Here is a 24,538-nt window from a genome sequence, read left to right on the forward strand (position 1 = left end):
CTAAAAAATGCCTGAGGATATCTTGGGGATCCTCTTTTTTTAAGACACTATATTTAATCACTCAAAGCCACTGAATCCTCAAGGTTCTGTCTTGCAATCCTGTAACTATGAAGGCCAGAAAAACAAAATATGTACATGGTCAAGCTGGTCAGCCTATTAAAACATGATACAGATGATCCATGATGGTTTTATTTGAGTATTTTTACAGTCAGTCAGAGACCTCTCCTGCTGTAATTTCTTAATTATACTACAACATACATTGTACGGCCTTTGTGAACTAACCAGGGGTATCAATTTAAAGGAGAAAACATTAAATACACAAGGAAATAATTTACACAGGAAAAAGATTCAAGTATAAATAGTGCTAAATAGTAAAAATCGGTAACAAAATAGTTAAATTGACTATCTGCATTGACCCTTTTTGCACCAACTTTGATTCATCACGTTTATTATCTATCCTGTTGCCTAGTTACTTTATTCCTAGTTATTTGTACACATCTACCTCAATTGCCTCGTACCCCTGTACTTCGACTCGGTACTGGTACCCTGTGTACATAGCCAAGTTATCGTTACTCATTGTGCATTTATTATTACTTTTCTATGATTCATTTCTCTTCGTTGTTGGGAAGGGCCCGTAAGTAAGCTGTTAGTCTACACCTGTTGTTTATGAAGCATGTGATGAATAACATTTATTTATTACCCAGAGAAATGGCTGCAAAGTAAAAAAATATTTTCTGCATCAACCAACCTATAATATATAAATGAGGGGAAACCTAATAAAATCCTTATAATAAAAACAGCCTCAAATACTAAATAATGCTCCCAATTCAAGTCAATCATCTTAAACCATAAAAAAGGTACTTTTCTTGCCCGAGACTTTTGTCACAGCTAAGGCAACAGCACACAATCTCCAGAGGACAGTCCATAATGTCCATAGACGTATATTAACTAATACTCCAGCTATGTTGAGCTTAAAGCTACCCATGAGCTATACTACCGTATAATTTTCACTACCTACCTGGTCCATTGTACCCTGTCTGTAACTTGCTCCTCTCAGTTATAATACAAAGTCTCCCTGTGCATAACAATGGTCATCGCCATTATATTCACACACGTTATTCAAGCACAGCTGAGATATGGCACTAACAGCCACAGACTGTCCTACTCTCATCTTCCCTGATTTCATACTGTGGTGTGATTTGTCATCTTGACTATTTCTATGGGTCCATTCAATAGGAAAACATCAAAAGAACTAGAAAATGGTCCTCCTTCAACCCAACAGAGGCTTTTTATTTCTCTTGATTCTTTCTCCAACTTTACAGGTCCTGCTGCGTCAACAACAATCAAACAAGCAAAATCACAAATCAAGTATTTTTTTTTAATCAGTGGATAGATAGATATGTATGGGCATCGCTAACAAAGCTAGGCTAATATCACATTTCCTCCTCAGGAGGGTAGGTAGCCTTATGACCTTTCACCCTGATCAGAGAGGGTAGAGTTGGCACAGGGGCAGTGCCCAGGACATCATGAAATGATAAGCAGCAGAGGGGCGCTGACTGAGGGGGAATCTTTAGCTCTTAGGAGCTGGTCAGTGGTTGGCTGGCATGGCTAACTGCTTGTGTGATGCCCCACCCGCCCCCCCTACTTCCCCCTCAGCATAACTTCAGCTCAGTAGGCCATCCGTTAATCACTCTCGGTCCAGTCCGAGGGAGTGTCTGTCCCAAAGTAACGGTCCCCGAAATTACCTGGAGGGGAGGAGAAGAGAGCAGTCAGTCATGTTGTCATTGTGAATACATGAGTTGGACTAGCGTCAGTGAGGGATGTGTGATCAGTGGCACTGCTGATGGAACATATGAGTTACCCCAGCTATCAGCTGGCTCATTCATCCCCCCTCCTCTCCCCTGTAACTATTCCCCAGGTTGTTGCTGTAAATGAGAATATGTTCACTGTCAACTTATGATAAAAATAAGGGTTAAATAAAATTTTTAAAACGTCAGTCTGGGGTTATTCATAACAAAGCCCCTCCACATGGGCCTGAATGGCTGTGGCAGCAGCTACAGTGCATTCGGAAAGTATTCAGACCTCTTTACTTTTCCCACATTGTTATGTTACAGCCTTATTCTAAAAATTGATTTAATAAATAAAATCCTCAGCAATCTACACATAATACCCCATAATGACAAAGGGAAAACATCTTTTTAGAAATGTGTAAATATTTATAACAAATAACAGAAATACCTTATTTACATAAGTATTCAGACCCTTTGCTATGAGACTCGCAATTGAGCTCAGGTGCATCCTGTTTCCATTGATCATCCTTGAGATGTTTCAATAACTTGATTGGAGTCCACCTGTGGTGAATTCAATTGATCGGACATGATTTGGAAAGGCACACACCTGTCTATTTAAGGTCCCACAGTTGACAGTGCATGACAGAGCAAAAACCAAGCCACGAGGTCAAAGGAATTGTCCGTAGAGCTTTGAGACAGGATTGTGTTGAGGCACAGATCTCGTTTAGGGTGCCAAAACATTTCTGCAGCATTGAAGGTCCAAGAACACAGTGGCCTCCATTCTTAAATGGAAGAAGTTTGGAACCACCAAGACTCTTCCTAGAGCTGGCCGCCCAAGCCAAATTGAGCAATCAGGTGAGAAGGGCCTTGGTCAAGGAGGTAAACAAGAACCTGATGGTCACTCTGACAGACCTCTAGAGTTCCTCTGTGGAGATAGAACCTTCCAGGACAACCATCTCTGCAGCACTCCACCAATCAGGCCTTTATGGTAGAGTGGCCAGACAAGACACTCCTCAGTAAAAGGCACATGACAGCCCGCTTGGAGTTTGCCAAAAGGCACCCAAAGATTCTCTGGTCTGATAAAACCAAGGTTGAACTCTTTGGCCTGAATGCCAAGCATCACGACTGGAGGAAACCTGGCACCATCCCTACGGTGAAGCATGGTGGTGGTAGCGTCATGCTGTGGGGATGTTTTGCAGCGGCAGGGACTGGGAGACTGGTCAGGATTGAGGGAAAGATGAACGGAGCAAAGTACAGAGAGCTCCTTGATGATAGCCTGCTCCAGAGCACTCAGGTCCTCAGACTGGGGCGAAGGTTCACCTTCCAACAGGACAACGACCCTAAGCAAACAGCCAAGACAACGCAAGAGTGGCTTCGGGACAAGTCTCTGAATGTCCTTGAGTGGCCCAGCCAGAGAGCCCGATCGAACATCTCTGGAGAGACCTGAAAATAGCTGTGCAGCGACGCTCCCCATCCAACTTGACAGAGAGGATCTGCAGAGAAGAATGTGATAAACTCCCCAAATACAGGTGTGCCAAGATTGTAGCGTCATACCCAAGAAGACTCAAGGCTGCAATCACTGCCAAAGGTGCTTCAATAAAGTACTGAGTAAAGGGTCTGAATACTTACGTAAATGCAAGCAGTTTTTTAATTTTTTATAAATTAACAAAAATTTATAGAAAACAGTTTCTGTTTTGTCATTATAGGGTATTGTGTGTATATTGATGTGGAAAAAAACTTTAATACATTTTTGAATTGGGCTGTAACCTAACAAAATGTGGAAAAAGTCAAGGGGTCTGAATACTTTCCGAAGGCACAATCTGGAAGTTTTTAACTTGTGATTTGGTCATATCACTAATGATCAGTCACACCACAAACAGCAGACTCACTTGATCTGCATTAGGACACCGCTTTGAAGGGAAATCCACATTAAGTGAGAGTGACTGAGAACAATGTGTGTGAGAGAGCGAGACAGACCGATAGATAGCAGAAGCACCCACCAATGCCAGGGATGATGTGGAACTCGTTGTTGACCTTCTTATCGACGGCGGTGGTGATAATGCGGACCTTAGGGAAGGCGTAGGCCACAGAGTGGACGCCCATCTCAGCCATCAGTAGAGACAACAGGAAGATTTTATCCTCCTGGACATCATGGTCCTACAAAAGGTGACAGACATGCGCAAATTGTGACCTTTAATCACGATTGAAGAAAGAGTGGTGGTTAGTGGGAAGTTTCTGTGACAGTAGCACAATATGTAAGGGGAGCGAGGCAGCCACTTCCAGATCTGTTGGGATCTCAAGCTCTTCCCATTCCCACTGCTACCTGTCAAACGAGACTCCTTGGTCTTCTGCACCCATCACAGACTTCAACCAAAGCTTCTAGTAAAAACACACACCCTGATGACCATCTTTTAAAGCTAGAATCCTTATTCAAAACATGAACAAAGCGGTCACCCCGCCTCTGTTTTGGTAAGAAGCTGAGGGATGGACCTGGAGAAATGTAACCATTCAAATCCAGAGACTGAGCTACGGATGCAAAGACTGACCATCCATGATATAAATGATAGTTTTAACCATGTTATGAGGCTATACAGTGTTTGTTTACATTTACATTGTTTACAAACATTGGTGTAAAACAGGCTTATATATTTGGGGTTATGATGGGGTACGACAGTTGAACTAAACTCATGAGGCATTTATAAAACTTAAATTCTTCAAGAATCAATGGGTATGTATAATTACTTTATAAGTCCAAAAATGTATGCACCCACTAAGGATTCTAGCTTTAAAAAGAGATAGTCATGGAGGCAGTAAAGTTTGCTTTCGGAGGACAAACAAAAACCACGGACTTTGGCCGCCATAGTGGATGGCGATAATTCTCCCCAGATGTTTACATTTCACAAGGGGCGAAGGCTAAAAGCACACGACCTGTACATTTAGAGCTCTAGTCTTATCACAATGAGGAAACAGGTCCTCAAACTCACTGAACTCAAACCGTGTTTTATGACGGCAAACAAGCATCCCGATCTCTCCTTAATCTCCTGCTGCTGTAGCCGTCCAGTCTCCACTAGCAGAGCTGCTGCCCTGCCAACAGCCAACAAGGACAACTCTGCTATGTCAACAACCAACAAGGACAACTCTGCCATGTCTACAACCAACAAGGACAAGGCCTACTCTGCCATCTGTCATGTTCAGCCATGTCTCAGGGGTAACCAACATTATCTGGATGCAGAACCATAGATAAACCTCCAAGCCCTAACACTCTCCTCAACATAGGTGTGTGGTGGAGAAGACAAACATGAGAATATAAGACTTCTACTGGAAACTACTTTTATATTTAAATTGAACTATAATACCCGACTAATGCTGAATAGACTAGACCAGAGGAGTAGAATGAGGTAGAATCAAGTAGAACTGACCAGCAGCACTCGGACGGCCATGAGAGCAGCAGCCCCAGTGGACACAGTGCTGTCCATCAGGATAACATAGTCCTCACTGATGTCCTTAGGCAGACGCAGGTAGTGGAGCTGGACAGGGGCGATAGAAAATGTTAATACAATGGGACGTTTTATACAATGGTTTTCATTCGGGCATTTTATGAACTTAAAATGTCAAATTTTGAGCATCTGTGGTGAATGAAACCAGTAAAGCTGAAGAAAGAAGGTCCAAAGCTTGAAGGCTATAGCTGGCATAGACATCACACACACAGTATATCTCCAAAGTATGGATGGTCTGGGATTCTGATGAGGCAGTGAGCCTGAGGTCAATGAGGCTAGTGTGTGTCAGTTAGCCCAGAGACTGACACCTAGCATTGAATGAAGTCACTAAGCAAAAACAGATGACCCATCCACTCCTGGTTTATGATCTTCGGGTTGAAGAGTTCATGTCTGGGTATGTATGCAGCCTTACAGATAAGAGGGCCAAACACAAACAGAATACTTTTTGAACTACAGTCGTGGCCAAAAGTTTTGAGAATGACACAAATATACATTTTCACAACGTCTACTGCCTCAGTTTGTATGATGGCAATTTGCATATACTCCAGAATGTTATGAAGAGTGATCAGATGAATTGCAATTAATTGCAAAGTCCCTCTTTGCCATGCAAATGAACTGAATCCCCCAAAAAACATGTCCACTGCATTTCAGCCCTGCCACAAAAGGACCAGCTGACATCATGTCAGTGATTTTCTCGTCAACACAGGTGTGAGTGTTGACAAGGACAAGGCTAGAGATCACTCTGTCATGCTGATTGAGTTCAAATAACAGACTGGAAGCTTCAAAAGGAGGGTGGTGTTTGGAATCATTGTTCTTCCTCTGTCAATCATGGTTACCTGCAAGGAAACATGTGCCGTCATCATTGCTTTGCACAAAAAGGGCTTCAAAGGCAAGGATATTGCTGCCAGTAAGATTACACCTAAACCAACCATTTATCGGGTCATCAAGAACTTCAAGGAGAGCGGTTCAATTGTTATGAAGAAGGCTTCAGGGCGCCCAATAAAGTCCAGTAACCGCCAGGACCGTCTCCTAAAGTTGATTCATATGCGGGATCGGGGCACCACCTGTACAGAGCTTGCGCAGGTATGGCAGCAGGCAGGTGTGAGTGCATCTGCACGCACAGTGAGGTGAGGACTTTTGGAGGATGGCCTGGTGTCAAGAAGGGCAGCAAAGAAGCCACTTGTCTCCAGGAAAAACATCAGGGACAGACTGATATTCTGCAAAAGGTACAGGGATTGGACTGCTGAGGACTGGGGTAAAGTCATTTTCTCTGATGAATCCCCTTTCCGGGATTCATCCGGAAAAAAAGCTTGTCCGGAGAAGACAAGGTGAGCGCTACCATCAGTCCTGTGTCATGCCAACAGTAAAGCATCCTGAGACCATTCATGTGTGGGGTTGCTTCTCAGCCAAGGGAGTGGGCTCACTCACAATTTTGCCTAAGAACACAGCCATGAATAAAGAATGGTACCAACACATCCTCCGAGAGCAACTTCTCCCAACCATCCAGGAACAGTTTGGTGACAAACAATGCCTTTTCCAGCATGATGGAGCACCTTGCCATAAGGCAAAAGTGATAACTAAGTGGCTCGGGGAACAAAACATCAATATTTTGGGTCCATGGCCAGGAAACTCCCCAGACCTTAATCCCATTGAGAACTTGTGGTCAATCCTCAAGAGGCGGGTGGACAAACAAAACCCACAAATTCTGACAAACTCCAAGCATTGATTATGCAAGAATGGGCTGCCATCAGTCAGGATGTTGCCCAGAAGTTAATTGACAGCATGCCAGGGCAGATTGCAGAGGTCTTGAAAAAGAAGGTTCAACACTGCAAATATTGACTCTTTGCATCAACTTCATGTAATGGTCAATAAAAGCCTTTGACACTTATGAAATGCTTGTAATTATACTTCAGTATTCCATAGTAACATCTGACAAAAATATCTAAAGACACTGAAGCAGCAAACTTTGTGGAAATTAATATTTGTATCATTCTCAAAACGTTTGGCCACGACTGTACATGACTGGTTTCTTTGTGTTACCTCAGGCTCTCCAGTGTCATGGTTGGTCTGGATGAGGATCTTCCCCAGCCGAATGTCTTTACACACATGCATCAGCGCCTGCTCCATGGTCTCCCCTGCTCTCAGTATGGACACGCCTGTGATCTACACACACACACACACACACACACACACACACACACACACACACACCATTGCATTCCAGGCTTTATACTCCTTCACAGTTTAGTTTCTAAGTAAACTTCCATTGAGCAACCTGAAGGACCAGTATAGTGAGCGCTCAATGTTACCGAGCCTGATGGTAGGAGATAGACATCTGCAGTAGAGTAATAGAGTCATAACAACCCTGCTGCCTAACAGAGCTGCTCCCACTGAGAGCCACTCAAACACATCACCATAAAAAGACTGGAATGAACGATCCTCTCAGGCCCATCCACACACTTTATGACTCAAGGGTTTTCACTGCAGGCGTCTAGTTAAACGAATGTTAACAATGCCTGTAGTGCTTTATGTATGGTGATGAATAAAAGGACTGGAGAGATAGTACAGTGATTAGACTAGTTTATCTTCAGCCAATAATTACAAGTAGCAATCTGAGTGATTGTGACAATGTAGCTGCAATGTAGTATCATGGATGACATTGATACTTTATTGCAGTTTAGGGCCCAAAACCCTATGTGAAAGTGGCGAGGTATCTACATAGAGCCTTACCCTTTTACCACTGAGTCTCTTCCCTTCATATATGGAACCTTGGGGAGTCTCCACTTGCACAGGCTAGAGAGGATGAGAGGAAAGGAAGAGACCAGTGTTAGTGTATGGTTGTGCACAGGGGGTAGGGGGCAATATAATATTGGCCATGCGTCTGAAGGCATGCAGGGCCACTCACCTTGAGGGGCAGGAAGGAGAGGGCATGTTCTATCAGGAGCCTCATTAACCTCTTAGAGTAGAAGATGAACTCATCACGATTAGTGTCCTTATTCCTGCAGGCGCACACACACACACACACACACACACAAACCAGGGTTAGGGGACAGGGACTGAGCGTGAGGCGTGTGTGTGTGGGTATTCATTATAAACTTGTGGCAGTGCAGAGTCAGTGTTGAGAGGGTGAGAAACCGGCCCCCAGCGGTCACCCAGAGCTCTACGGCCTTACCTGATGATGGTGTGCATGCCGCGGACCTGTGGGGTGCTCTCCAAGACGCTGAGGGTCTTGGGTAGGGGCTGTCCCTGGTGGGCCGAGGCCAGAGCAGACCTACACAACAGAGAGACAGTCAGACCACTGTCCCCTGCTGGAGTGACCACAGTACAACAGACAACACTGCCCCCTGCTGGAGGGACCACAGTACAACAACACAGACGTCACATCAAACCAGGGGGACAAAGGTAAGATATCACTGGGATATTTTACGTTCCTCCTCGTAAACACGTATTGCAGTATGGTGGTCACAGATGCACAGCCAGGCAAAGTGGGGTGGGGGAATAGTGTACAGGTACTGGCAACAGCAACGCTTTAACAGGCTCCTCTCGCACTGTCTGGAGCATATGGTGCTTTACCGGCAGACAATTCAACGTGACATCACTAGGACCATTACAAATCTAGAAAATAACTATTATGTGGTTCTGTTGATAAATAGAAATGCCATAAAGCAATTGTTCACGTTGCTATGTGTTCTGCATTGTTGTTGCCAATACAAGAAGCCAAGACAACTCACTCTCTAAATACTGTAGTACTGCACTGAAATTAGCCTTTTGAATACATACATACATACATACATACATACATACATACATACATACATACATACATACATACATACATACATACATACATACATACATACATACATACATACATACATACATACATACATACATACATACATACATACATACATACATACATACATACATACATACATACATACATACATACATACATACATACATACATAGTACCAAAATACAGGACAGTTAAGACTGTAGAAATCATAGCTAAAACTGAAAGAATCAAGCAAATTGGTTAAGAGGTAAATGAAAAACAATATCTTGGAAAAATAGCAATGACAGCAAACAAAGGTTGTTAGCTTTTTCTCAGGGGGCTATGTTACTAAATCATAAAAGTGGAGCAGATGAGAGGGGAGATCAAACTTAAGAGAAGGAGGAAGATGCAGGAGTTTATCCTCACATATCCCAGCGGAGCTTCCTCTGGAGAAGGTGACAAATATTCATTTTGCGAGAACAAGAGTGATGACAAAGAGGGGAAAGAAAGAGGAAAAGAAAGAAAATACATCCCAATTAGACAGCAACAGGACATCTGTGGAGGAGAAGCTGAGAGGTGTGACGGCCGGGGGCCAGGCTGAGAGGGGCCCCTGAGGAGGGGGGGGGGGGGGTCAGGGCCCCTGTTCAGCTCAGCAAGGGGACGGCTTCAGGACCAGACGACATCACCATGGTTATGAGCTCTGACTTTGAGTAGTTAAAAAATGATCATCTTTGCAACGGCCTTCGTGAGAGGTCATATGATAAACATGTAGGACTAAACTCAAGGTTATACTCGGTCCTTGGTTAATGTGACGTTAGCTTGTGATCTTTCGGTAAAAAGGAATTCCCAGCTGTTTTTTTTAGGTCTTAACCAGAGCTCAGTGGAACCATAGCAATGTCATCCTTCTGGTGTTAGCGATAGCTTTCATGACTGACGGTGTGGAAGAAAGAGAAAAGGAGCTGCACAGCCTCTCATTTAACTTTACACAAACATTTTCCTGGGCACCTTGATTAGTTGATCGTGTCAACATCAGTGAAAAAAAAATGCCAAAATGGTCAAATAAATAGTAACATGAGTATTCTTTCAGACTGGGCACATCTCCTTTTGTCCTTTCTGTGCTCTCTGAGCTTCTGCTGAGAGGAAACAGAATGAAAAGACAGAGAGGCAGCACGAGACAGAGACAGGTAGAGATATGAGGGGTGTGGCAGTCATACCTCACTGTGATTTCACGCTGAGACGGTTAGAGTGCATTATTCGGTCAGGGTTTAGCAAGTATTTGATTACAAACACACACACAGGGAGGAGAGAAATAAAAACAAAACTCATGAAATGAGACAAGCCATTCCAACCCTCCAAACAAAGCCAAATGTCCCCAGTCCCCACCGCCCTTTTAAATAAACACAAACACCAGGCAATGATATTACATTCCCCTCCATTTTGCCATGAATCAGACAGACAGTGTTCCATCAGATAAGCTCAGTGCCTGAACCGGTACCTGTTTCTCTATACAGGCTCTACTCCTGCATTAGATCAGGCTCAATTCTGGTGCTCTGATCTCACAACAAGGCCCAGTGCACAGCATGGGAATTTAATTTGAAATGCGAATTTTTTGGGCAATAAAAATAAAAAAAATGTAAAAGTCAAGTGTTCTGCTCCTTTTCCATATGGAAACCCCAAAATCGTTCCTTCATAGTATCTAGTACATATCAAACAGAATGCCCTAAAGCTAATGGCAAAGTGTGGCATCCTAACCAAACCAGGGGGTTTTCTAACCAGAAGTACTATAGTGGCCCCAGTGGTAGTAGTCTTACTATATGGAGGGTGCTATGGTTCATTAGGCTACAACAGGCCCTGTCCTCATGAGTCAGTCACTCTATGGAGGACGAGCTGCCGCTGTCTCCCCCCACTCGACACCATTCATTACTTGATCCACACAACGGCCTTTTATTAGAGATCCCTTAATCCACAAATCCTCACACACACTATCTGCTTTTGCACACGCGGCCTCTCTCGATCTCACACACACACACACACACCCCGACGGGTGAGACTCTGAACGTGAATACACTTCAGACAGAAGTCACGTGATCACGTCACTCCCCACACAACCCTCTCCAAAAGAAATAAAGTACAGTGAGTCTTAAATATAATGTAACTGAGCACCTTTGAGCTTGTCTTTGAAACCTTCCATCTTATCTCTCTCTGTGACAGATGGTTTGTCATATTACAGTGATGATGGATCAGGACACCACAGGGCCACATACACTGAGTGTACAAAACATTAAGAACACCTGCTCTTTCCATGACAGACCGACCAGGTGAATCCAGCTGAATGCTATGATCCCTTATTGATGTCATTTGTTAAACTACTTCAAAATCAGTGTAGATGAAGGGGAGGAGACCGGTTAAAAAATGATTTTTAAGCCTTGAGACAATTGAGCCATGGATTGTGGGTGTGCCATTCAGAGGGTGAATGGGCAAGACAAAATATTTAAGTGTCATTGAGCGGGGTATGGTAGTAGGTGCCAGGCGCACCAGTTTCTGTCAAGAACTGCAACCCTGCTTGGTTTTTACAAGTTCAACAGTGTCCCGTATGTATCAAGAATGGTCCACCACCCAAAGGACATCCAGCCAACTTGATACAACTGTAGGAAGCAGTGGAATCAACATGGGCCAGCATCCCTGTGGAACACATTGGACACCTTGTAGAGTCTATGTCCTGACAAACTGAGACTGTTCTGAGGGAAAAAAGGAGGCGGGGGGAGGTGCAACTCAATATTAGGAAGGTGTACTTAATGTTTGGTGTACTCAGTGTAGATCATGATTTGTAGGGACTTAAAGAGGCCGTCTGACAACAGAGAGCAGTGTTAAAGATGCCAGTTAGGATTTATGGGTCATGGCACTGACAGATAAGTTGGGTGTCTTTGACGCATGCATGTCCACACACAGGTGTGCCTTTCAGTTATAAATCCTCTCTTGTTACGTTCCCTTGGTGTACAGAGGGATGGGTTCAGCCTGATACCAGAGACAGGCAATGTACATGACAAATTCATAACCTGTGGTGCTGAATCCCAGCCACTAGATGGGAGAAGTGAGGTGGGCAACTGGTTGGGTCAACTTCTACATGGAGACCAGCCTCAGGGAATTCAGGATTACCTTGGAACTACCAGATTGAAACAGTGTACATAGGACAGCTATAGGAGTCTGACGATCTTAATAGGACATGTAGTCTTGAGAGATCCTATGAGAATGAGACTCGTCATTGATCAGTAATCCAGTACTGACCCACCCATGTTGAGGGATAGGACAGGGTTCAGAGATCATGGGTTAGGTCAGGAGTTTTTCCTGGTAGGGAAGGTGGTCAGGAAAAACTCCTGGCCCAAATCATGAACCATGGGATAGGGGTCATGCAAAAAAACTGAGCATGGTGTGAGCCGAAGAGACGACGCCATGTACAGAGATAGGTACATGCTTTTAGGTTAGGGCCTATGGGCAGAGGTATAGGAGATAAAAGCCTATTATTCGCACGTACCTTTTCAAGCTGACTGTGAACATGCTGCACAATCAGATCCAAGGCAACAAAGTTCTCGCCCCCTAAAAAAATCAAAACACACACATATCTTTTATAGCAGAATCACTACAGATACCATTTGAAAAAACGTTTTTATGGTTCTGAATTTAATCTAAAGACTCTATACATAGACGCAGTGTTTCTAACACACTGGTAGTATGCGTCTACCTACAAGCCACTCACCCCTGGGGACCACAATATCCGCCACCTGCACAGTGGGTTCGATGTACTGCTCAAAGGACGGCTTGACAAACTTGTTGTACTGCTTGATGACCCCGTTGATGTCCCGGCCGCGGTCCGATATGTCCCTCTTCAGACGCCTGACCAGACGGATGTCTGAGTCGGTGTCCACAAACACCTTCATGTCCAGCAGCTGGGGGAGGAAGATGGACAGAGAGAAAGAGACAAAAGGGTTAAGAGAGGTCATGTACATAACCAATGGCAGAAGTTTTCAACGTGACAGATCTGACTTTTAATAGGGCAGTGTTTCCCGAAGACCATTTCAAGGACGGGGTGCTGGGTAAATGCCCCCACTGCAACATTCACACTGAATCAATGTCCTAGGGTCAAAATAAGTTAAATGGGAATCTGATGGCCTATTGGGTCTTTGAAGCGCTTTTCCTGAACACACATCAACAGAAATACAGCTAGCCAGCCAGTCAGGGGAAACTAAAGGCAGAACTCAAAGCTCTAACCTCAGCAAAACTAAAGTGAGGAGGATTAATGGTCCAGCAGCACCACTGTATGTGACGGAGACACAAGAATAGGCAACCACTCAAAAACAAGAGCTATTGATGACTATCTGACCATTGAGTGTTGGGAGCGTAAACTCAGAACCAATGAGACTGTCAGTCATTGGGAAAGTAAATCTGCTTCCTGACTAACCGGGCCAGCACAGCTGTCACCCTATAGGAGGAGGGGATGAGGAGTGGGGCTCCAGCCGCTCCACATGACAGACCATGCTAAGACAGATAGCAGGGATCAGACTCAGCCTTCCCCTCTATCGCTCTCTCTCTTACTGGAACCTCTGTCATTGGGAGAAAAACTAGAGCAGGGCAGTTTAGCAACGCTTTACACCATTGCAGCTTAAAGATGGCAGGTCATTGCCGGCCAAGAGCGGACCTGACGCTTGGGGCAGCCAGCACGGTAATGTTTGTTGGAGTCATGGCAAAGGGTTGAGAGGGAGCCAATTTATAGGAAAGTAAATAAACCGGTTGATAAGAACGTTTAGTACTAAGTGAGCCACAATTACAACAAAAATAATACAACACTTCTATTGAAAGAATGAAATTGAGAGTACATCCAGTTACCTGCATTGTTTGTTCGGCTTATCATCCTAGCCCAGCCTTGCTGTACAATAGCCGAACTGATAAATCACCCGGAACAGAAGTGCTTTGCCAATGCAAACACAATCCCTCAGATTTGAATTTGTATGGATTTCTGCACACACACACACACACACACACACACACACACACACACACACACACACACACACACACACACACACACACACACACACACACACACACACACACACACAACTGGTGGATCGAAGGGGAAAAAAAGGGACCAAATCAACAGAACCATTTATAAAACAGTCTTGTTCATTCACTGGCACATTGACCAGACACTAGGGCTGGGAATTGCCAGGGACCTCACAATATCATCACCATCCTTAGTTGCTGATACGATATGCCTTGCGATTCGATGTTCCAAACATATTGCTCACCATATGTCTGCTGCAGAGAGACAGAGCCATGAGACAATGAGTTTTGAGCAGTCATGGAAATAAGTGCTAAAAACAAAATGGTCTCCCTATTTAAAAAGAAGATGGAGAACAAGCTATGAAAGAAAAACACTGGAGTTTTGGTTCAGGTACAGCCAACTAGTGCAAAATTAATATTGTGATATTGTCAAAGAGATACACATCAGGATATTATTTTTGACGATGTAACTCTAGATTTTTTTTACCCCATCACTACCAGACACACACACACACACACCCTCTAGTTCAGGGGTCTCCAACAGGTCCACCTATGAGTTGCCCGCCAAACAATTCAGAAAGTGTATGCCATTTTTCCATCGCATGTGTTCTACTGCAAACTGTCATAAACAAATCTCACAAGTATCAGACACCGCAAGCTCCCAGGTACTATGTAATCAACGCAACACAGACATTATACAACCCTTGGTTAGCCACTATTGGCTTAAAATGCCAAACCTAACACAATATCTGCCAATTCATTTCCAGCAATATTGCCCGTCTGTCTGTGTGGTGCACGCGTTTGTCTATTGCTCCGTGTAGCCATGTTGATGTGATAACCATCTTCTGGGTTGACAGAAATGCTTTCCCCAAAATCTTCAATTAAATGTTAAATTCAAAGTAGGCTTACCTGACAGGAGTCTATCATGAGTAAGTATACTATATCATTTGCATCTAGCATTTGCTAACTTTTCAATGAAATGAGCAGCAGCAGTACAGAACCGTCGCTAGACCGAGATATTAGACACATTCCTCACGCGCTAGATGTGCAATTAAAAGGGGAATTACACTCAAATCAATTTGTTGTCCATTTTCCAAATTGTCTTCTGATGGGATTTAACCATTGACATGGACGCAAAACATCTAATTTAGTTGTTGCTTAATGAACAATTGTAATTTTCATAGTGAAAAACTAAAAAGAAATGAAAAAATTGAAAATATAATTTGGGAAAATATAGAAATATTTTATAGCCCCCCCTTATTAAACATTATTTTACCAGATATATTGACACAACATAGTGCACTACTTTATCTTGTATACTAAGGACCTGGGGAAGAGTTGCAGGGAAGGGAAGAATGCGCCTATTTGAAAGCTAGAAGAAGAAAAAAATTATAATTGTACTTAGCTACTTAAAAAAAAAAGTCCCGCTCATGCTAGAGAAGGTTGGAAACCCCTGCTCTAGTTATAATGAAGAGGGAAGGAGAGTCCAAGGCAGGCTACAAGTCCCGGACAAATGTGATTGGGTCCATCTGGTCACCTCATGGATCATACTTGTCTAAATACTTCATGGATTTAGATGAGCCAACATGGTCTTTGTGAAAAGTTGTTTACCTACATTGTAATAAAGAGGACCAAGATAATCAAAGCTGACAAGGGCTGCCTGAAGAACTGCCATCAATTCAACTACAACAGTACTAGTAGTATTGTTGCTTTGTTCTAAAGGGAAATGATTCATGCATTCTTCTCTGAAGAGATCTGGGCTTCAGGTTAGTTATGTTTTACTCTAGCCAAGACTGCTGCAGCACTGGGTCCCCAACACCACCCCACCCCCTCCATTTCTATCAGTCATTCCCCAGCCCAGTCACCCATAGCCAGCCCCTGCCTGAAACCTAATCATAGCAGATAGCAGTGAGCAGGGGAAAGTAGAACAGTGAATACAGAGCCACCCAGCAGAGAGAATCCATCTAATTTCCCTGAATCTGCTGCAGGATGGCAGCGGCACTCCATTAATCAACCTGGCTGGCATCTCTGCAGCATGGCAGAGTAATTCATCAGGTCTGCTAGGCTGGTGGGGTAAGAGGGAGGGAGAAGAGAGGAGCAGGGAGAGGGGGATGACTGGAGACCAGAGAGAAGAAAAGGTACTATAGAAAAGGGAGTATTCCATCTTCTTACGCTCACCTTAAAGCAGGTTAAAATAACACAGCCTCACCTTCAAAAGCTCCTTGTTGGCAAACGCCAGAATCCCCTCAAATATGACAACATTGGCACCGTAGACAGTTTTCTGAAGAAAAAAAACACACCATAAAATAGTTTCTCACCACACAAAGCAGATGGTGTACAGTGTACATAATTAGATAGACAGACAGCGTATGGCAGAACGGGGACTGGGCCAGGCTTCCCAGGCCTTATGAAAGATGTGCCCACCAGGTGTGCCAGGTAAGAGCGTGGGCACATGGCTGGCAGAGGGAGACCGGTGGGTTGACAAGGTGCACAGCGCCTTGGCAGCACCCCTCTGCTGTCCTGTCAGCACCACGCTCACAGCTAAACTAAAATGTTTGTGTGCTGCTCCAAATCTCCCCCTCCTTCCCCCCATTCCTCCGGCCTATCCCCCTCTGATTAACAGACCTTTGTTTGCTGTAATTACCACTGCAGCTATCTGATGTGGGTTTTTTTGTACCACAGAAAGTAATCCCTGAGGTGGCTGAGCAGCGCAGAGCAGGCCCAACTGACTCGTTAAGATCTGATGTTATCATAATTAAAAATTAAGATGTCCAAAACAAGAGATGGACTGTCAGTGACTCAAAAGGCCCAGATTTAACCGTGTGTGTGTGTGTGTGTGTGTGCACGTCAGACGCGGAGCATTGACGTGTATCACTCAGGTAGTACTGCCTAGTCAGGGACCTACAGACTGTCATGATCCCATTCCAGGAGTCTGACGAGCTCGGAGCTGCAGTGAATGACCAGGCTACCTCTGTATTGGTCAGAGAAAGAGGATCTCATACAGAGAGAGGATAGTGTTCATGTTTCATTCATTTATCACATTATTACCCCCTGGTGATAGAAAACTTTTTTTTTGTTATCTTGAGGATATGAAAGTAAACATTAAAACACAAAATGCAATTCTCATAACATACTCATTGTTGATAGTCGATACATGCAGTGGTTTGAAATTCATACAATCATTTTCTTTGTGATTACAGCTGAGACACAAAAGACAATCATTGAAATTGTTGACACACCTACTCATTCCAGGGTTTCTCTTTATTTTGACTATTTTCTACATTGTAGAATAATAGTGAAGCCATCAAAACTATTAAATAACACATCTGGCATCATGTGGTAACCCCCCCCCCAAAAAAAGTGTTATATCTAAATATATTTTATATTTGAGATTCTTCAAAGTAGCCACCCTTTGACTTGATGATAGCTTTGCACTCTTGGCATTCTCACAACCAGCTTCATCAGGTAGTCACCTGGAATGCATTTTAATTAACAGGTGTGCCTTGTTAAAAGTTAATTTGTGGAATGTCTTTCCTTCTTAATGCCATTGAGCCAATCAGTTGTATTGTGACATGGTAGGGGTGGTATACAGAAGATAGCCCTATTTGGTAAAAGACCAAGTGCATATTATGGCAAGAACAGCTCAAATAAGCAAAGAGAAATGACAGTCCATCATTACTTTAAGACATGAAGGTCAGTCAATGCCGAACATTAAGAACTTTGAAAGTTTCTTCAAGTACAGTCGCAAAAACCATCAAGTGCTATGATGAAACTGGCTCCAACGAGGACTGCCACAGGAAAGGAAGACCCAGAGTTACCTCTGCTGCAGTGGATAAGTTCATTAGAGTTACCAGCCTCAGAAATTGCAGCCCAAATAAATGCTTCAGAGTTCAAGTAACAGACACATCAACTGTTCAGAGGAGACTGCGTGAATCAGGCCTTCATGGTTGAATTGCTGCAAAGAAACCACAAATAAAGGACAACAATAAGAGACTTGCTTGGGCCAAGAAACATGAGCAATGGACATTAGACCGGTGGAAATCTGTCTTTTGAGTCCAAATGTAAGATTTCTGGTTCCAACCGCCGTGTCTTTGTGAGACACAGAGTAGGTGAACGGATGATCTCTGCATGTGTGGTTCTCACCGTGAAGCATAGAAGAGGTGTGATGGTGCTTTGCTGGTGACACTGTCAGTGATTTATTTAGAATTAAAGGCACACTTAACCAGCATGGTTACTATATAATTCTGCAGCAATACACCTCCAGGCTGTGTAAGGGCTATTTTATCAAGGAGAGTGATGGCGTGCTGCATCAGATGACCTGGCCTCCACAATATCCCGACCTCAACCCAATTGAGATGGGTTGGGATGAGTTGGACCGCAGAGTGAAGGAAAAGCAGACAACAAGTGCTCAGCATATGTGGGGACTCCTTCAAGACTGTTGGAAAAGTATTCCTCATGAAGCTGGTTGAGAGAATGCCAAGAGTGTGCAAAGCTGTGATCAAGGAAAAGGGTGGCTACTTTGAAGAATCTAAAATATATTTTGATTTGTTTAACACTTTTTACTCCATATTTTTCACCTGACAAAAAGCACTTGTTACGTTTTGACAGGAAAATTGTCAAATTCACACTTATCAAAAGAACATCCCTGGTCATCCCTACTGCCTCTGATCTGGTGGACTTACTAAACAGAAACGCTTCGTTTGTAAATTATGTCTGAGTGTTGGAGTGTGCAGCTAGCAATCCGTCAATACATTATTTTTTTATTTTGCCGCCTGGTTTGCTTAATATAAAGGAAATTTAACTGATGTGTACTTTTACTTTTGATACTTAAGTACATTTGATCAAATCCATTTACTTTTGATATTTAAGTGTATTTAAAACCAAACACTGACTTTTACTCAAGTAGTATATTATTTGGTGACTTTCACTTGAGTCATTTTCTATTAAGGTATCTTTACTTTTACTCAAGTAGGACAATTGACTACTTTTTCCACAACGATTTTCACGTTGCTAGCAAGGTTGTTATAACAACAAAATGAAATATTTGTTCCAAAAAAGCATTGTTCTCACATATTATAGTTATTTAACACTGTAAATCATAAGAATCATAAGTTATAGACCGTTCTCTCTGCTACAGCACGGCAAGTGTTACCGGAGCGCCAAGTCTAGGTCCAAAAGGCTTCTTAACAGCTTCTACCCCCAAGCCATAAGACGCGTGAAAAGCTAATCAAATGGCCACCCGGACTATTTGCATTGTCCCCCCCAACCTCATTTTTATACTGCTGCTACTCTCTGTTTATTAGCCATGCATAGTCACTTTACCTTTACCTACATATTACCTGGACTAACCGGTGCCCCCACACATTGACTCTGTACCGGTACCCCCCTGTACAGTCTCGCTACTGTTATTTTTGTTGTTGTTGTTCCTTAATTATTTGTTATTTTATTTATTTTCTTAAAAGTGCATTGTTGGTTATGGGCTTGTAAGTAAGCATTTCACTGTAAGGTCTACCTGTTGTATTCGGCGCATGTGACAAATAAGATTTGAATGCGTGGTTTTGGGTGGATTATTGCTTTAAGACAATTTACTGAGTCTGCCTTACCCACTCCTTGCGGCGGCAGTGAGAAGTGAAGTCGTAGACGGGTACTTTGATGCTCTTGCCCTTCTTCAGCTTCCTCAGAACAGTCACCAGCAACTCAAAGTCAAAGGCCTCTGGGTGATCAAAGTTATACTCATTCTTAGCTGCCAGCTCCTGCTCGTCTTTGGTCAAAACCTGGGGGGGAGAAACAAGGTCACGATTCAGGAATTCAATTACACACTTGCCTGACCTGCATTTGTGTAGATCTGAGAGGATTGGATAGTTTGAAGCAATATTGCAAAGATTCCACCTAGCCTATCAAAGGGCAAGATGGAGCTATTTCAATACTCCTACTGTCCATGCCTTTGCGATGTGCACAAGTACCTAGGTGTGGGGGGCCTATTTGGCCAACAAAGCATGAGTTGTTAGAGCCATTCCCTTGTCAACTAAAAAAACAACATGGCCGCTACAGTAAAACATACTTAAAAGCCATCGACTTTTGTTTCCAACACAGCTAGGGACATATTGACATGAATGATTCCATTAGTTCCCTTATTGGCCAGGGGTTTATGCAAAATAAAAGGTAAAATCAGGGTTAATTACTGACCGTTAGGAGGGTTGAGGACAGAGCAGGGTACACACAACCACCAGGCTGTTGTTCTGCTTCACTGATCAAGTTAAGCAGAGGCAACTTTCTTTAACAACAGGGAACCAATTCAATCAATCTATTGGAGCAGCTGCAGTGCTCTCAGAATGCTATTGAGTTGAGTGGTTCTGTCTGGGTAGACTGAGAATACCTCTAGAGGGTACTGATAGTTCTGTGCTCCCTAGGTGTTGCTGCCTCTATACTAAATCAGAGGGGGGAGACAATAAAGCATTCAGCATGAGGCGGGTCATGAAATTACATTCATTGGCTAGTTTACCTTCAACAGAATGTCTTATAAGTATACCCAGGAGTTATTCCTGAACCTGTGACCTCACCAATGATAAACTCCAGGCCACTAACTCCATGACAGCTCTCAAACATAGCTTATTATGCAAGTTTACCTTATAGAAAGAGTCCCATAGTTTACCTTATAGAAATAATCCTACAGTTTACCTTATAGAAAGAGTCCATGGAGAGGAGGACCACCCAGGGAACATCTAGAGCCTCGATGATCTTATTGGCCACCGTGGTTTTCCCAGAAGCACTTCCTCCACAGAGGCCTGCAGGAAGAAACATGAGGGGGTAAGACAGGGCTCCTGACAAACATACACTAGGAATCCAAAACAACAACCCTGGGAGTAAATCCAACAATACATGCTGTGGTTGTCAAAATCTGGATGCAGTGCTTGTAGTGTCTGCTCCTGCACAGGCAGCGGAACCCCGATTATAAAGTACTGAATACATAAACCAGAGAGGTGCACATTACACAGGGTGCAGTTCAAAACTGCTGAGTTAGGCTATAAACTTGCACAGACAAAATATTCAAGATAACAAAATGGAACTGAAAACTGTCTGGATGAGCTGTTTTTCAAAATATTTTACTTCGAATTGAGCTATGTTGTCACAACAAATGAAACTCAGCCATCAGACTAACTGACACAGAACATGAAGCAACACATCCAACAAATGAAATTAAATCCGTCTGGAATTGTTGCCTAGAGACAATAACAAACAGCTCTGGCTCTGAGGATTCAGGGCTCCTTTTATGTGCTTACCATCTCTCCTCTCCCTCGGACCTCCGAGGCAGGTTGGTTATTCTACATGAGCAGACTTTCTAACCTTTCATCAACAGAAGCAGAGCGCTGGCCAGAGCAGAACAGCAGGACGGCCTTTTTACGGGAATCATCAACCAAAGCACCTCCAAGTGTGAAACGTAACCAGTCAAGTCCGGCTCGTTGAAAGTAACAGATTGCGTATTAAAGATAGCCTTTGTCTCAGTCAGCAGCACTCAAGCCAATCAGATGTGTTTAAACAAAGTATGGTCCGGCTGGGTAATTCATACACATGGTTCATTTCATTATGGTGCGTAAAGCTTACAGGGGTGCCTTACTGGGATGACCAGAAGGACCCCGGCCAAATGTAGAATATAAGCTACAACCTAAGCTAGCATGGAGGATGCCCTGAGCAGTGATGAGATCCTATTATTTTAGGATTTCTGAAAACCTTTTTCAAAATGTCCCTTCAAGTTCCACACTGCCTACCAACTCTCCAGGACAATGTCTGGTGACTGACCATTGCTGCGCATGTCATTTCTGTTCATTAAGTTGAGTTTGAGGTTTGAGTTTGCAGGTAATGAGTCATGACAATTAGAGCCCTGCACGGGCATGAATTTTCAGCAACTATAGTACTAGCCATGCCTACCACTTTCAGGCCCTACCCAAGCCTGATTTCTTCTGTTAAACTTAAGGCCCTGCCCAAAACAACTTTCTCCATTAGTAAAACCATTAACTGCTCCTCTCTGTCTGTCACCTGCTCCATGTGCAGGCAGCTCGCTCTTCACGCACACTGCTAATGGAGACACTGAGTCTGAGTAACCATAGCAATGGCTCGCTTGGGCTGCTCTGCCAGAGATATTAGAGAAAGGAGATATGAATCCCATTGGGCAATGTATGGAGAAACGTATAATGCCCCACCCAGCAGACTGCTGACCAATCGCGTTCACGTTGTCATGCTGCGCCATGTGGTTGCTATTATTGGCCAGCAGGGATGTCCTTGTCCCATTGCGCACTAGCGACTCCTGTGGTGGGCCGGGCGCATTGCATGCTGACACGGTCACCAGGTGTACGGTGTTTCCTCTGACACATTGGTGTGGCTGGGTTAAGTGGGCATTGTGTCAAGAAGCAGTGCGGCTTGGTTGGGTTTCGGAGGACGCACAGCTCTCGACGTTCGCCTCTCCCGAGCCCGTACGGGAGTTGCAGCGATGAGACAAGACTAACTACGAATTGGATACCACAAAATTGGGTAAAAAAATTAAGAATATATATTTTTCTTTTTAAGTATCAGAGCCCTGCTCAACAATCGAAGAGACATGAGAGCATTTGGCTGTTAGCTTCTTTTAGTCACTCTAAACTCCGACAAAACTCAAGGAACATTATAATAATTAAAAAAAATGTATCCTGTCTTATATTTGATGAGATTGAAGCACTTCTGACACCATGTTATGATCTTAGTCAGATATGACTGTAATGCGCACGAGCAAATGGCTCAGCTTCAAAATGTTAGTGATCAATTTAGTGATACCCGAGCCCTACCCGTACCCTAGTTATTGTTGAAAAACCAGGCCCTACCCGGCCCTAACTCGAAGTATAATGTTGGGGCCTTTCGGGCTCGGGTAGCCGAGCACTAATAACAATGTCAAATGACAGCTCTCTTACCAATAACGAAAGCCTCTTTGAAGGTGGTCCCAGTGACATTGTACCAGGGGGGCCTTCCTGCAGTGTAGATTGTCCTCTTGTTGGTCCTCAAGAGAGGTGGCTCAGTCTTGCTTTGGCTGGTGGTCCGTTTCCGTGGAGACAGTGAGGGGGTCAGAGGGCAGCGGGGGTGTTTCGGAAGACTGCCCAGAGAATCATCTCCACTGCCACTGGTGAACAACAATAACACAAGGGCCAAAAAGGTTAGTTCCGCTCAAATTCTGCCTAGTCATGATTTAGCGCTCTTCACTGGATAACCCATAACCCAGATTTTCCATTGAAGAGGATTGTATTATAGCTATTAACTATGATTAATCTGTGATATGAATCACTTCAAACATCCACTCACAAAAGCCATCATATCCATATATGCCATCAGAGATGCCGTTTAAGCTCATACCTGCCCCATGATGATGATCAGGACAATGATCTGGGCAATTTGATTACAATGTGTCTGTCCCGTGGAGAGAAAAGAGAGGGGGTCCATACACTCGAGGAACCCTCATCAGTAGCGCTCCGCAGTTCTGTACTGTCTGTGTAGGTGAGGGAGAATGGGGGGGAAACTTGACCACCCTCTCCAGGAAATCACACAGATGCCGGGGGGCATGGGGCAGGCACTCGCATGAGTAAGGCTGTCATCATTTGGTCAAAGAGAGTAGAAAACAGAAATGTGTGACAACAGCTGGACTGTATGTCTAAAACTGATTTCCTTACCTACTTTTCCTCTTCACCTGCACTGATCTGAAAACACAGGACAAGTGAAAAAATGTTGGTAATTCAAATAGGCGAAGGAGAGAAAGACACGTTAGACTATTGAAATGAACACCTGGATGTTCATATTCACTGTTGCTGCTCTGTTATAATGCCAACTCAGCATCTGAGATCTGAATCATTGCACCCACATTCACTGCCACGTCTATGTGATTGTGCATTAGCTAGCATTAGCTAACGTTTGCTAATGTAGAATTAATGAAGCATTATTCTAGCCGGCTGGCTAGCTAATTCATTGAGCGCATACACCATAACTAAGCAACATACTTAGCTTGCTTCCATCGTCGTAGCTTTGATAGAGTATAAGTTACCAGAAATAATTTATTTGAAATAAATATTAGCTTTGCCTGGCTAATGATAGCTGACTGGTTAGCATGCCAACCCACACGACACACTCTGTCGGCCTGTCTCTGTATTGCTATCTTTGTTAGCCTGAAACATATCAATTATTTATACATACCTGTCAGATCTAGACATCGACCGGTCTTCTTCTTTCTCCCCATCTTCTTTTTGTGGCATCTGGACATCGTTTTGGTTCATTTTCATTGCCATGTTTCCATCTCGTACACACCGGAGACAGCGCGTAAACAAACACCGGATGAAGCGTTCTGACGTCACCTTTTGTGTACATGTGCGTGCGTGGAGTGCGCTCCATCCTCACTTCACCGA

General features: G+C 43.7%; 1 protein-coding gene across 2 annotated transcripts; it reads right to left on the bottom strand.

The window, feature by feature from the left end:
* Positions 1-1,262: 1,262 nt before the first annotated feature.
* Positions 1,263-24,533, bottom strand: si:ch211-243j20.2 (uridine-cytidine kinase-like 1). Of its 2 annotated transcripts, none has more exons than XM_029750669.1 (16): positions 24,330-24,533; positions 23,813-23,839; positions 23,063-23,268; positions 20,802-20,908; positions 19,727-19,897; positions 16,333-16,404; positions 12,820-13,009; positions 12,598-12,659; positions 9,492-9,511; positions 8,460-8,558; positions 8,193-8,286; positions 8,018-8,080; positions 7,328-7,450; positions 5,210-5,317; positions 3,791-3,947; positions 1,263-1,745 (listed from the first exon to the last, which is right to left on the bottom strand). In XM_029750669.1, exons 1-16 carry the CDS (start codon positions 24,419-24,421, stop codon positions 1,684-1,686), a joined length of 1,653 nt encoding a protein of 550 aa, XP_029606529.1. In that variant the 5' UTR covers positions 24,422-24,533; the 3' UTR covers positions 1,263-1,683. The 2 variants fall into 2 exon arrangements, with proteins under 2 accessions (XP_029606529.1, XP_029606539.1); XM_029750679.1 differs by lacking the exon at positions 9,492-9,511 and adding an exon at positions 10,280-10,296.
* Between the last annotated feature and the right edge of the window lie 5 nt (positions 24,534-24,538).

Source organism: Salmo trutta, chromosome 1, assembly GCF_901001165.1.
Source record: "Salmo trutta chromosome 1, fSalTru1.1, whole genome shotgun sequence".
In the NCBI taxonomy this organism is placed as follows: domain Eukaryota; kingdom Metazoa; phylum Chordata; class Actinopteri; order Salmoniformes; family Salmonidae; genus Salmo; species Salmo trutta.